This window comes from Trichosurus vulpecula, chromosome 1 (genome assembly GCF_011100635.1).
Source record: "Trichosurus vulpecula isolate mTriVul1 chromosome 1, mTriVul1.pri, whole genome shotgun sequence".
NCBI classification, from domain to species: domain Eukaryota; kingdom Metazoa; phylum Chordata; class Mammalia; order Diprotodontia; family Phalangeridae; genus Trichosurus; species Trichosurus vulpecula.
Genome location: NC_050573.1, coordinates 38027711 through 38041860, shown reverse-complemented (window position 1 = coordinate 38041860; position 14150 = coordinate 38027711). Strand labels below are relative to the sequence as shown.

General features: G+C 46.9%; 1 protein-coding gene across 4 annotated transcripts in view; it reads left to right on the top strand.

Annotated features, from left to right (window-relative positions):
• The window catches only part of RILPL1 (Rab interacting lysosomal protein like 1), a 53459-nt gene that overhangs the window by 20672 nt on the left and 18637 nt on the right, over nucleotides 1–14150 (top strand). For all 4 annotated transcript variants that reach the window (XM_036742338.1, XM_036742337.1, XM_036742339.1 and 1 more), the window contains exons 3-4: nucleotides 4742–4860; nucleotides 6163–6384. In XM_036742338.1, the coding sequence (XP_036598233.1) occupies nucleotides 4742–4860; nucleotides 6163–6384 (341 nt within the window). The remainder of the gene's footprint in view (nucleotides 1–4741; nucleotides 4861–6162; nucleotides 6385–14150) is intronic.

Genomic DNA, 14150 nt, shown 5'->3' with positions numbered 1-14150 from the left:
TTTGGGCTAAGAATTCACTATTCCACAAAAACTGCTGGGAAAATTGGAAACTGGTATGGCAGAAACTAGACATAGACCAATATCTTACACCATATACCAAAATAAAGTCAAGATGGGTTCATGATTTAGAAATAAAGGCTGATACTATAAGCAGTTTGGGAGAGCAGGGAATAGTTTACCTATCAGATTTATGGGAAAGGGAAGATAACAACAAGAGATAGAGAGCATTACAAAATGCAAAATGGATAATTTTGATTATGTTAAATTAAAAAGTTTTTGTATAAACAAAGCCAATGCAACAAAGATTAGGAGGGAAGCAGAAAATTGGGAGAAAATCTTTACAACCAGTGTTTCTGATAAAGGTCTCATATCTAAAATATACAGGGAACTGGGCCAAATTTATAGGAGTAAAAGCCATTCCCCAAATGAGAAATGGTCAAAGGATATGAACAGGCAGTTTTCAGAGGAAGAAATTAAAGATATCTATAGGCATATGGAAAAATGCTGTAAATCACTATTGATTAGACAAATGCAAATCAAAACAACTCTTAGGTACCACATCTCTCCTGTCAGATTGGCTAACATGACAAAACAGGAAAATCATAAATGCTGGAGTGGATGTGGGACAATTGGAACATTAATACATTGTTGGTGGAGTTGTGACCAGATCCAACCATTCTAGAGAGCAATTTGGAACTATGCACAAAGGCCTATAAAAATGTACATACCCTTTGACCCAGCAATACCACTCTTAGGGCTGTATCCCAAAGAGATCACACAAGTGGGAAAGGGACCTGTATGTACAAAAATATTTATAGCAGCTCTTTTTGTGGTAACAAAGAATTGGAAATCAAGGGGATGCCTATCAATTGGGGAATGGCTGAACAAGTTGTGGTATATGAATGTAATGGAATACTATTGTGCTATAAGAAATGGGGAAGATATGGACTTCAGAATAACCCAGAAGGACCTACATGATATGATGCTGAGTGAGAGGAGCAGAACCAGGAGAACATTGTACACAACCACAGATATATTGATTCTGTGATCATTAACCTTGATAGACTTGGCTCCTCTCAGCAATACAAGGCTCAAAGACAGCTCCAAAGGACTCATGATGGAAAGAGCTATCTACATCGAGAGAAAGAATTATGGAGTCTGAATGCAGATTGAGGCAAACTGTTTGCTCTTCTTTTTTTTCTCTTCTTTTTTGGTTTTGTTTCTTCTCTCTCATGATTCATTCCATTGGCTATAATTCTTCTTTACAACTTGACTATTGTGTGAGTAAGTTTAATGTGAAGGTATATATAGAATCTATATCAGACTACATGCCATCTTGAGGGGGAGGGGAGGGAAGAAAATTTGAAACTCAAGAACATGTAGAACTGAGTGTTGCAAACTAAAAATAAAAAATCTAATTAAAAAAATACACATGCCATCAGTGGGAGGAGTAGGAAAACATAGGGAACATACCTGGAAGGAAGACATGTGGCCAAGGCGCATTTATGGTAGGACAATTTATACCTCTGATATTACATCAGTGCCAGTGTGTTCTACTAGGCATGACATCCCACTGGTCCTGTATGGACCACAGTCTCTCTTGAGTGTGTCTTTGCTTAGTGCGGTTCCTGCTTGATGGCGCTACGATGGTCCTGTGGTCACTGCTAGTCATTATTGGGGTAGCTCCATTGGGCTGTGGACCTTTCTCTCATCTCCCAACTTTCTACCTTCAGCTGGAGTTTTCAGCTGAAAGACTCTCAGTACTGTACAGAAAGAGTCAGCTCTCCCATCACTTTTTGGTTTTAAACCCAGAGGCTTCTCATTCTGCTCTTTTAGTCAGATTAGCAGAAAGGGGGGATAGTAACTTCTCCCATAAGGACTGCTCATCCTCAAAATAATGGACATTTCCTCTCCAAAAGGAAATTCCTTTAGGTCTGCTTTGAAAATACATCTGATGAAGCACAAAAGCTACGCTCATCAGGGAATGTCATTGTCTTATTCCCCCCAGCCATATTTCTGCCTTTTACAATGTGGAGTGTGGTTAGCAGCAAACAGCTTTACATATGGTTATTCAAATATCTGTTCTAGCCTCCTACGAGACTTTAAGTTCCATAGGAACTCAAGGTGAGGGATCATATATTATAATTTCCATGGGGACTTGAGGTCAGGGACCATATCTTATAATTTCCATGGGGATGTGAGAACAAGGGCCATATCTTGGCTAAACTTTGTCCTGAGCACAATACTGTGTATACAGTAGGTGCTTAATGAAGGTTTGATGAATTGGCCACAGATCCCCAGTTGAAGGAAAAGCTGGGGTCCTGGGAATCTTGAGCTCTTATTTTAATCAATCAACAAGCATTAAGGACCAGCTATTATATTCCAGGCACTGTGCCAGGTGTGGAAGACACTAATGCAAAAGCCAAACAGCACCCCCCTCAAGGAGCTTACATTCTAATGGGAGAATAGGATAAGTGTTCGGGGATAAAGGTCTACTTGGATCTTATAGTGATTGGGGTTGCGGGCATCTCCCCTTCTCCCCCGCCCCACTAATAAGAAGGGATCTAAAAGAGCCTCTAGAAGTGGTTGAAGCTTGAGCTGATACTTGAAGGGAATTGGGGGTTGGTTCATAGAGGCAGAGAATTCCAGGCCTCCTGCAAAGGAATAGAGAAGAAACACTGAGTAGTCCAGTTTGGCCACAGCACAGTGTTCCTGATGGGACGTTACCTGTGATCTTCCTGGAAAGACAGGCTGTGGCCAGACTCTGAATGGCTTTAAATATCAGACATAGGGCGGCTGAGTGGTGCCATGGATAGAGCTGAGCCTGGAGTCAGGAAGACCTGAATTCAAATCCAGCTCAGATACTTACTAGCTGTGTGACCCTGGGCAAATCACCCTGTTTGCCTCAGTTTCCTCATCTGTCTAACTAGCTGGAGAAGGAAATGGGAAACCACTCTGTTGTCTTTGGCAAGAAAACCCCAAAATGGGATCACAGGGAGTTGGACACGACTGAAATGACTGAACAACAAACGCCAAAGAAGTTTGTATCTTATCCTGAAGGGAGTGGGAGTCACTGAGGCTTCTTGAGCAAAGGAGTGACATGGGCCAACTTCTCATTAGAAATTTGCTTTTCTCTTCACATTGGTTGTGTTTTAGGGCTTGGGTCTCCCCTAGATTTCTAGATGCTTTAAGGGGGCAGGCTTCTCATAGGGCAACATCCCCAGAGATACAGGAGAGAGAAAAGGCCAATTTCCTCAGGGGATTGATCAAGTCTTCTTCATATCTGCCATTGGGAGGTAAGAGAGCCTCACTCCAGCCTCACTCGCTATCTGGTGGCGCTTCTGACTATAACTCAATTCAAATCAAGAGGTTTTAGTAAGTGATGCTTTTTTCCACCAGATTTGTCTTTTTTTTTCATCAGGGAAAGGAAGTCCCATTGTATATCCTCCCTCCACTGATGTTATTGTTGGGTCATTTCAGTCATGTCAACTCTTTGTGACCCCATTTTGGGATTTTCTTGGCAGAGACACTAGAGTGGTTTGCCATTTCCTTCTCTAGTTCATTTTACACATGAGGAAACCGAGGCAACCAGGGTGAAGTGACTTGCCCAGGGTCACACAGCCAGTAAGTGTCTGAGGCCGGATTTGAACTCAGGTAGAGGAGTCTTCCTGACTCTCTACTGTGCCACCTAGCTGCCAAAGCAAGTATAATAGGCAAGATAATTTATATTGAAAGAGAGAACCAAAGTCCTGTGGGGGCTTAGAGGAGGGAAGAATCCCAGTCATTTGGTGATAAGGGAGTGGGAGGAGTCTGAGTTCTTCTTTAAAACATTTCAGTAGGTGTCTGTAGGCTGGAAGCCATTCCAGGCAGATATTATCATATGCAAAAACAGGGAGGTGGGAAAAAATGGAATATGCCTGGGTAAAAATAAGAAGTCCCGTCAGTCATGTGGTCAATTAGCATTTATTAAGTAGTTAATTAGCATTTATTAAGCATTTGCTGTATTCTAGGCACTATGCTAAGTGCGTGCTAGGCTACAAAGAAAGGCAAAAGACAGTCCCTGCCCTCATGAAGCTCCCAGGCTAATGGAGGAGACACCATGCAAACGAGTACATTCAAACAAGAAATAGTTGGGAGAAATTGGAGATAATCAACAGAGGAATGGAACTAGCATTAAGGGACATCAGGAAAGGCTTCCTGTAGAAGGTGGGATTTTAAGTAGGATTTGGACGAAGCCAGGAGGTAGAAATGAGGAGAGCCAGGAGACAGCCTGAGAGGTGAAAATGCCTGGAGTTGGGAGATGGAATTTGCCATTTGAGGAACAGCAGGGAGGCCAATGTCACTGGATCACCGAGTACATGGGCTAAGGGGGGTAAGGTTTAATGTAGGAAAGGGCAGATTATGGAGGACTTTTAAAAGCCCTCCATAGCCCAGAGGATTTTACATTTGATTCATTAGGCATCAGGGAGCTGCTGGAGTTGATTGGACAATCAGATTCGCACTTCAGGAAAATCACTTTGGGGTCTGAAGGGAGAGTGGATTGGAGTGGGGAGAGCCAGGAGGCAGGCAGATCCCCCAGCAGCTATTGTGATAGTGCAGTGTGAGGTGATGAAGGTCAGCACCAGGGTGGGGGCAGTGTCAGAGGAGAGAAGGGATACACCAGGGGGAAAAGACACCATGCTCAAGCTGGTCCCTGCCACCATCAGTGATTGTTCTATCGGATTTATCCTTCCTGTACCAGGTATGTCTGAGCGGGAGCGGCAAGTGATGAAGAAGCTGAAGGAGGTGGTGGACAAGCAGAGGGATGAGATCCGAGCCAAGGACCGAGAGCTCGGCCTGAAGAACGAGGATGTGGAAGCGGTAAGTAGCAAGGTGCCCACGATCCTGGAGGAGGAGGTCTCAGCAAAGAGGTGGGGAGTGATGCACACCGGGGAAGGCATCCTCGAGGCTTGCTCCACATCTGGGCACCCCTGCACCACCTTGCTTGGCTTCCTTGGGGTCAGAGACCCCACTGTGTCTAAGGTACAATGGGGAAACAGTGTGTTAGCTGATCTTCAGTAAAGGGCAACAGGGCAGCAGACCCCACCACCACCGGCCTTTCCTGAGCGTCCAGGTTGTCCCTAAATTACCTGGTTTTCTATATACTTGGACGTGTGTATGTTGTCTGCCCATGTAGAATATAAGCCCTTGAGGGCAGGGCTTCCTTTGTTTTGGTTTTTGTAGCACCAGTGTCTAGGACAGGGCCTGGCACATAGTAGGTGTATAATAAATATTTGCTTAATTTATTGATTTTTGTTGCATTCCTAGTGCCCATCGCATAATAGGCACTTAATAAATACTTGCTGATTGACCACCTGGTTTTTGTATCTCTAGTGCCTAGCAGACGTCTAACACATAGTAGGCATTTAATAAATGCTTACTCAATGATTGTATCCCCACTGCCTGGCAAACAGTAAGCACTTCGTAAATGCTTGCTGATTGTCTGATTTTTGTATCCCTAGCACCAGACATAAGTCTAACACATAGTAGGCATTTAATGCTTACTCAATGTTTGATTTTTCTTTTTGTATCCCAACTGCCTGGCATTTAGTCAATCCTTAATAAATACCTGCTGATTGATTTTTGTCTTTGTATCTCTCAGTTCCTGGCATAGTGCCTGATACACAGAGCTTAATAAATGCTTGTGCATTCTTCAGCTAGGTGGTGCAGTGGATAGAGCACCATCCTTAGGGTCAGGAAGACCTGAGTTCAAATCCAGCCTCCGACACTTACTATCTGTGTGACCTTAGTCACTTAACCTTGTTTGCCTCAGTTTCTTCATCTGTAAAATGAGCCAGAGAAGGAAATGGCAAACCGCTCCAGTATCTCTGTCAAGAAAACCCCAAGGGGAGTCATGAAGAGTCAGACATGACTGAACAACAAAAAAACTTCCTGACTCCAAGCCTGGTGCTCTATCCACTGCACCACCTAGCCGCACATAGTAGGTGCTCAGGAAATATCTGTTGCTTCATTATTTTTTCCTGAAGAGAGAGAGAAGAGTGGGGTCCAGGTGTGTCCAGTCTAGGGTGTATAGCTGAGCCGGGGCCAAGCTTTCTGCCGCTTAGCAGACGGTGCCAGCCTGTCCTCCGGCGGCCAACGCTTTCCTTTTCCACCCCACGACAGCTGCAGCAGCAGCAGAGCCGACTGATGAAGATCAACCATGATCTGCGGCACCGCATCACCGTGGTGGAGGCTCAGGGCAAGGCCCTGATCGAGCAGAAGGTGGAGCTGGAGGCCTACCTGCAGACCAAGGAGCAGGAGATGGGCAGCATGCGGGCTGAGATCGGCAAGCTCCGGGAGAAGCTGAAGGGGGAACCCAGCCAGAACGGAGAGGAGGAGAGCGAGGTGAGCCGCGGTGGGCCTGGATGGAAGCTGGGCGGGCTGTGGGTAGGCGAGGGGCCTGCTCAAAAAGGCTTCACTCTGCCGGGATGCCAGGATACCATGAGGTGAGCAGGGCAGGGATTATTCTCCCAATGTTACAGATGAGAAAGCTGAGGAAAAGTGGCTGGAATAACTTGCCCAGTATCACACCATGAGTTCAAGGCACAGGACCTCAAATCCCCACATTGTTTCAAATCACTTTTCGGTTTTTTTTTCCCTGTCTTAGATGAAGAACTTTGGGTTGTTCTGTTTTTTTCTGGCTCTTTTGTGTATTTTTTCCCCAAAAAGTTTTATCAACATGTTTTGATATTTGTACCGTAGATATTTCCCCGTACACCTTCTTCCCCCGCTGAAGCTCCATTTTAATAAAGAAAAACATCAGAACACCGATAGTGAGGCTGCCTCTACCTTCTCAAAAGTAGGTGGTGGCCTCCTGGTGTGGAATGGGGCATGCATTATCAGGCATGGCCGATGAAATGATTGCTTTTGTTTGAATATACTCATAGGGTGTCATGGATAGGGTGATGGTCTGGAGAACTCCAGATAGGGAGTGAAGGGATTTGAATTCCAGGGAGGGCAAGGCATTCATTCACCACCCCCCTGGGCCTCAGTTTCCCAGTCTGTAAAGTGAAGAGTTTAGACTAAATGGTTTCCTAGGTCCCTTCTATAACTGGGACAGGGGGAGTCAGGAAGACTTGGGTTCTAATCCTGTCTCAGAGGCTTCCTAGTCACGTGACTCTGGGCAGGCACTTTCTGGACCGCATATCGCCGCTCAGTAAAATGAGCAGGTTGGGTGAGATGATGTCTGAGAAGGACCAGGTCTCACCTCAGATACTCACTAGCCTTGGGGCTCTGGATGAGCCATTTCAGCTCCTGAGGCCTCAGTTTCCCCAACAGTAAGGCTTAGGGGTTTGGCCTCGATGGCCCCAGTGGGCCCCAACCCCAGCTTTAAGTCTGTGACCCTCTGAGTTCTACTGAAGATGGGGAGAGTTGGTGAGAAGTAAAAATGATACATTTTTAAAAGATCATCAATAAGACATTCAAAAAAAGAAAAGAAAGTTAAGCAAAATTGACCAACACCGCAGCCCTGCGATGACATCTAATATCTGGCATTCACACTCCTCCCAAGCTGAGAGGTGAGAAGGTGAGAAGCGTTTTCTCCTTTATCCCTGGAGAGGCTGATGGCTTTTACATCATTCCACTTTCCCCTCAATCCTTGGCTATCCTCCCTGTCCCTCCCTGCCCCGAAGGCTTAGCGTGGTCATCCCCAGTCCCCAGGCCGGGCTGAGGCAGGCTGCTTTGGGTCAGCTCGGGCGCTGGCACAGGTGGCCAGCCCTTGGCAGGGTCCGGGGGTTACAGGACACTTTCCTCCCCTGGCATGTGACTGACACATTAGCACCTGGGATAGGGCTCACTCTGGCCCCCGAAGCATGGGGTATGGCAAGGGGGCTTGCATTACTTTGGGGGGGGGGTGTCAGGATGCTCAGGCTTCTTTTCCCTGCTGCCAGGAATGGTCTTTTGGCTTCTTAGCACCTTGAAACAAACCTGTCTGTCACATGGGGCAAGAAGTGCATCCCTGTAGGGTTGTGCAGGCCTGCATGTGTTTAGAAAAGCAAATGAGGAGGAGACCAGGAAGAAGAGATCTCCATGAATAAGCATTGATTCCAGGGTCTAGTCCTGACTGCTAACAGGCAACACAAGTCATGGGACCCCAGAGCTAAAGCTGGGAGGGACCTCAGAGGCCATCTGGTCTTAACAGGAAACAGAGGCTCAAGTGGTTTTCCCAAGGTCCCACAGCCTCAGAGGTGGCATTTGTACCCAGGCCATCTGACTCCAAAGTCAGTGCTTCCTTCCCCTCTCCTTCCCTCATTTTCCTCATTTGTATAATGAAGATGTGGACTGGGATGATCTACCAGTGGTCTCTTTCAGCCCTGACATCCCTGTTCTGAGGCCCTTCCCAGCTCTGACATTGCATGTTCTAAGGCCCCTCCCAGCCTAACATGCCCTGTTCTAAGGTCCCTCCCAGCTCTGATATTCCATATTCTAAGCATTTCCTGTTCTAAGGCCTTCCCAGCCTTGACATCTCCTGTTCTGAGGCTCCTCCCAGCTCTGACATCCCCTGTTCTAAGGCCCCTCCCAGCTCTGACATTCTAGGTTCAAAGACATTCTATGTCCCTCTTTTCCCCTTGAGTCTCAATATCATTCCAAGGAGACTTGATGTTCATCTTTTATTGGTCTTTGAACAGGAGTTCCTCAGATTCTCAATTTAATTCAGCGAGCATATATTAAGTCCCCATGTGTGTTGAGTATTGAGTTTGCAAATGTAGCCAAGGACAGGCTGCTGGGGGCCCTTTGGTCCTTAGATCTCAGATGCTCTGAGGACTGACCACCTTTTACTGACCAGTCTCTACTCTCCAGAAGCCTCCATTACACCAGGGGGAAATGAGGCAGCCCTCAGTGGTTATAAGGAGACATGAAATGTGTACAGAGGAATTTCAGGGGTGGGAGAACATCAGCATCTGGGACAATCCAAAAAGGCCTCCCTTGAGTTGGGCCTTGAAGGGAGTCTGGGAGCTTTAAGAGGTGGAGGGAGGTCAAGCATATCAGGAGCATCAGAGGACAGTGTGCATGCGGGAGGGCAAGAATAAAGCCCCTTGGACTGTAACACGGAGGAGCTGACCAGGAGTCATGTGAAATCAGTCTAGAAAGACAAGTTGGATCCAGATTGTGAAGCAGTTTATAAGCTAGACGGGGAAGCTTGTATCCTAGTGGTGACAAGGAGCTGCTGAAGTTTCTTGAGGAGGACAAGGACGTGGTTAGACCTGTCCTATAGGAACACCTGCCTGCACATGTCTGGAGGGAGGATGGATTAGAGAGGGAGGAGAGGAGGCAGGGAGGGGACTTAGGTCATTACCATAGACCAGGTGGCCATAGCAGTAATAACTTTAGATTGGTTTTATTTGTGGTTTGGTTTTGGTTTTCTGGAGGCAGTTGAGGTTAAGTGACTTGCCCAGGGTCACACAGCTAGGTAAGCATCTGAGACCAGATTTGAACACAAGTCCTCCTGACTCCAGGGCCAGCGCTCTACCCACTGCCCCACCTAGCTGCCCTCCCTTTAGGTTTTTAAAAACCATTTTCCTCACTGAAATCACATGAGCTAGACAGTACAGATATTAAGACTCCCATTTTTAGACGATGAAACAGGCAGCTTGGTGGTGCAGTGGGTAGAGCGTCGGCCTTGGAGTCAGGAAGATCTGTGTTTGAATCCTGCCTCAGATAGCTGGGAGACCCTGAGCAAGGCACTTAACTGCTCTCAGCCTCAGTTTCCTCTTCAGTAAAATGGGCATAACAGGGTTATTATGAGGATTAAATGAGATAACTTAAAATATTCTGTAAACCTTAAAGTACTGCACAAATGTTAGCTTTTATTTTGATCATCATCATTAGGTTCATGGAATCAGATGACTTGCTTAGAGCCACATAGCTAGGAAATGTCAGAGTCAGGATTCAAAGCCATGTCTGGGCCAGCACTCTCTGCTACAATACGGCAGCACTAGAGGCTGGACCTGCGATTCCATCAGGATAGGAACCTCCCTCCACCAATGCAGGTTGGGAAAGTTTAAAAAAGTCCTTTTGCCAAGGGAATGATTGGCCCCCTCCTCCCTCAAATTCTCTGTTTCGCATAATCTTTTTTTTTTTTGCCATTTTTTAAAAACTTTTTTTTGAGGCAGTTGGGGTTAAGTGACTTTCCCAGTGTCCCACAGTGAGTATCTTTGGCTGGACTTAAACTTGGGTCCTTCTGACTCCATAGCCAATGCCCTATCCACATACCACCTCACTGCCCCTGTTTTGCATAATCTTGCAGAAGGCATGTCCAAGATCATTTAGTCCAGCCCATACCTGAACAGGAGTTCTCTCTGTCTCATCCCTAACAATATCCTTCTTTAGCCTTGGCTAGAAACCCTCCAGGGAGGGAGAACCCATTACCTCCAAGCCAGCCTATCCATCCCACTTTTGCCCGGTTCTGATTATCAGCAAGTTTTTTCTGACATCAAGCCTCGTTTTGTCTCTCTGCAGCTCCCACCCACAGCTACCATTTCTGCCTTCTAATGCCCAGCAGAACAGTTGGGATCCCTTTTCCATGAGCTAGCCCTTCGGACACCCAGAGCAGCTACCATGACCCTCCTAAGTCTCCTCTTCTCCAAGCTAAGCATCCCCCTATTCCTTCAGCCTTTCCTCTTCTGGCATGAAAGAGGGGCCCTTCCCCATCCTGGCTGTCTTCTGCGAATCCTCTCCAGCTTAAAAGTGTCCTTTCCAAAGTGTCCCATCCCAGAGTAATGACCCCTAGAACAGACCCCAACCCTCCAGGAATATGACCTGACCTAGGTGGAGTCCTGTTGGATCATCCCCTTCCTGGCCCCTCTCCTAACGCCATCTAACTTCACGTTCTTTTTTTTAAAGCCATATTATATTGTTGACTTATATTGTGGTACAAGGCCACTAAAACCCCCAGGATTTTTGCAGATGAATAGCTAACGAGGCCTCCCCATCTTGGACTTGGGAAGTTAATTTTTTTAACCCAGTTGTAAGACTTTACATTTGTCTCTTGTTAGTTTCATCTGATTAGATTTGGCCCAGTGCTTTAGCTTCCTCCCATATCCCTATGTCACCTGTGAATCTGACAGAATTCATGCCTTCATCCAGATCATCGCTAAAAATGTTAAATAGCACAGGTCCCCGGGGCACTTCACTGGAGACCTCCTGCCAAGCTAGCACAGAGCCATTAAAGATTCCTCTTTGGTTCGGGCCATTTAACCAGGGCCAAATCCACCCAAGTGTATTATCTAGCTCCCGGCCCTCCATGTTTTCCACAAGAATAACATGAGAGACTCTGTCAAACGTTTCAATAAAATCTAGGTCAACTGTGTATACAGCATTTCCCTGATCTAGTAACCCTGTCAAAAAAGGAAATGATGTTTGTCTGGGATGGCCCAGACAAATGACGCCATGCTGGATTTTGGTGAGCGCTGGTCTCCTTTCTCACTGTTTACTCCTATCACTTTAAAAATATAGTTTAGAATTTTGCCAGGAATGGAGGTCAAGGTCTGTAGTTTACAGGCCCCATTCTATCTCCATTTGAAAATCAGGAATTGTCCCCTTCTCCTTAGCCTTCAAAGGTCCCTGACTGTGGCTGTTAGGCCACCATGCTAGCTCTTTCAAGACTTGGGATGTAGTTCATCTGCTCCTGGTGACTTTAGTTAATCCTGGGCAGCTCTCTCTCTCTCTCTCTCTCTCTCTCTCTCTCTCTCTCTCTCTCTCCCTCTCTCCCCCTCCCCCCCTCCCCTCTCTCTGTCTTCTCTGTGTCTCTCTCTCTGTCTGTCTCTTTTTCTCCCTTCCCTCCCTTCTTCCTCTCTTTCTCTCTCTGCCTTTCCTCTCCCTCATCTCTCCCTCTGAATCCATCTCTCTGTGTGTCTCTCTATCTCTCTCTTTCTCCCCTCCCTCCCTTTTCACTTTCTCTCTTTCTCTGTTTCTCTCCTCTCTCTGTCTCTCTTCACCTCTCTTGTTTCTGTCTCCCCCCTCTCTCTGCCTCCCTTATCCCTGTCTCTCTCTCTGTCTCTGTCTGTCTGTCACACACGCACACACACACTCACGTACGCACGCACGCACGCACCCTCCCTTGTAACAAAGAGAAACACTTAAGCAAAATATGCTGACACCCTGAGTATGCAGCATTCTGCCCTGGTAGTCCAACACATTTTTATAGGGAGGAGTCCTCTGAAATCAAGATTGGTCATTACTTTAATTGGAATGTGTCCTCTTGGTTCTGCTTCATTCACTTAGCGTCACTCCATATCAGTTAGAGAGAGCCCTTCCAACGGCCTGTGCCCCTCTTCCTGTCTTCCCCTCTTCTCTGTTCAGTTATGGCCTCCAGGCCTTTACACTCGATCCTGATTTTCCCATAAGGAGGATGAGAGCTGTTCCTTCACTGTGTCCAGAGAAGGACAGCCCTTGGAGTGACTCCTGGGAAGGCTGTTTCTCCTGTTATCACCTGTACCTGGGTAAGAAAAGCCTTGTGGGACAGGAATGGGAGGCCTCCCCCGGTGGGGTTGATAACCTGAGCCACCTTTCTACCACTCTAATGGGGTGTAACCGGAGAGCTCTGCCCCAGACTGCTGCTAACGAGGCCTGATTCCCATCTTGGTCATCACACTTTCCCAATCTCGGTTCGTATCAGGCTCAGAGCCCCATCCTCTGTCAGGCTGGTATTGTAGCTCAGCGTAACAGACGGTGTTGGACCTGGAGTCAAGAGGCATGCTCCTGTAGCCTCAGCCCCGCTGCTCCGTGACCTTGGACCAGTCACTTCTTTCTGAGACTCACTTTTCTGGGAAATGAGAGGACTGAATCTGGTAACCTCTAAAGTCCTTTCTCTCCATAACAGAGCCCTTCACTCCTGCCTTTAGGAAGTGTCCTAGTGCCCGGGCCTTCCTTCTCCTTCTCCAGGAGTACCCCTCAGAGAGCCTTAGGTAATCTTAGAAGAAGAGATAGGGTGTCTTACTGAGTCAGAAAGTCCTGGGTTCAAATTCCTCCTCTATACTAGCTCTGTGACCCTGAACAAATCACTTCACCTTTCCGTGACTTAGTTTCCTCATCTGCAAAAAGATAGAGGTAGTGAGTTGGACCCATGACCTATATTGTCTGTGCGTTTATAAGCCAGAATGTGAGAACACGCTCCCTCAACCTCTTTAGAGAAGACTAGAAATGTCCCTCAGATCCCAGGTCATGGCTGGAGGAAGTGCTGGGGGTTAGGCCCCCCTTCAAGCCCTCTTAACCCCCAAGGAAAACCAGTTTGCCCTTGTCAGGGGGTGGATCAGTTGGCAAGAGGGAGCAGTGATGAACTCAGCCCCTTGGATACCTGTGCATGGTCTGGCATGGCATTAGCCCTGGCGACGGCAGGCCTGCTTGGAAATACCTTTAACCCCAGATACGTTCTTCAGGTATGAGATGGGAGGCAGCTGTCCTCTGGGCTCTAATAATGCCTTTTCTTGACCAGCCCCAAGACAGTCTGCTGTCTCTCTGTCTTTCTCTCTCTCTCTCTCCCTCTTCCTCTCTTTCTGTCTCTGTCTCTTTCTTCTCTCTCCCTCCCTTCTACCTCTCTCTCTTCCTCTGTTTCTCTCCTCTTTCAGTCTCTCTCTATTTGTCTTGTTTCTGTCTCTCCCCTCTCTCTTCCTCCCGTATCTTGTAAGGGCACGTTTCTAGGGGTTTGTCCTCCTCTGGGTCTTGTGGATCTGAAAACTGGCCTCCAACTCAGGAAAGCATGGGTTCAAGTCCCATGATGGCTGTGTGATTCTGGGCAAGTCTCTGAAACTTTAAACCCTAAGTAACAGAGCTGTTCCCTACACCAGTGAAAACAAAATGTCCAGGTGAGGAAAGGGTGCCAGGTGCTGGGCACATGAAAGCAAATACAACTAAACCATCCCTGCCCTCAAGGAGCTTACATAGAGGGGGAAAAGATAAGTCAATATGAAATAGACACAAAATAATTTGGATTTAAGTAGATGGTCTGCAGGGGTGGGGGAAACCTATGGCTTTGAGGCCACATATGGCCCTTTAGGTCCTCAAGTGCAGTCCTTTGACTGAATCCGAACTTCACAGGACAAATCCCCTTAAAAGGATGGTAAAACTTGGACTCAGTCAAAAGGCCGCACCCAGGGACCTAGAAGGCCATATAT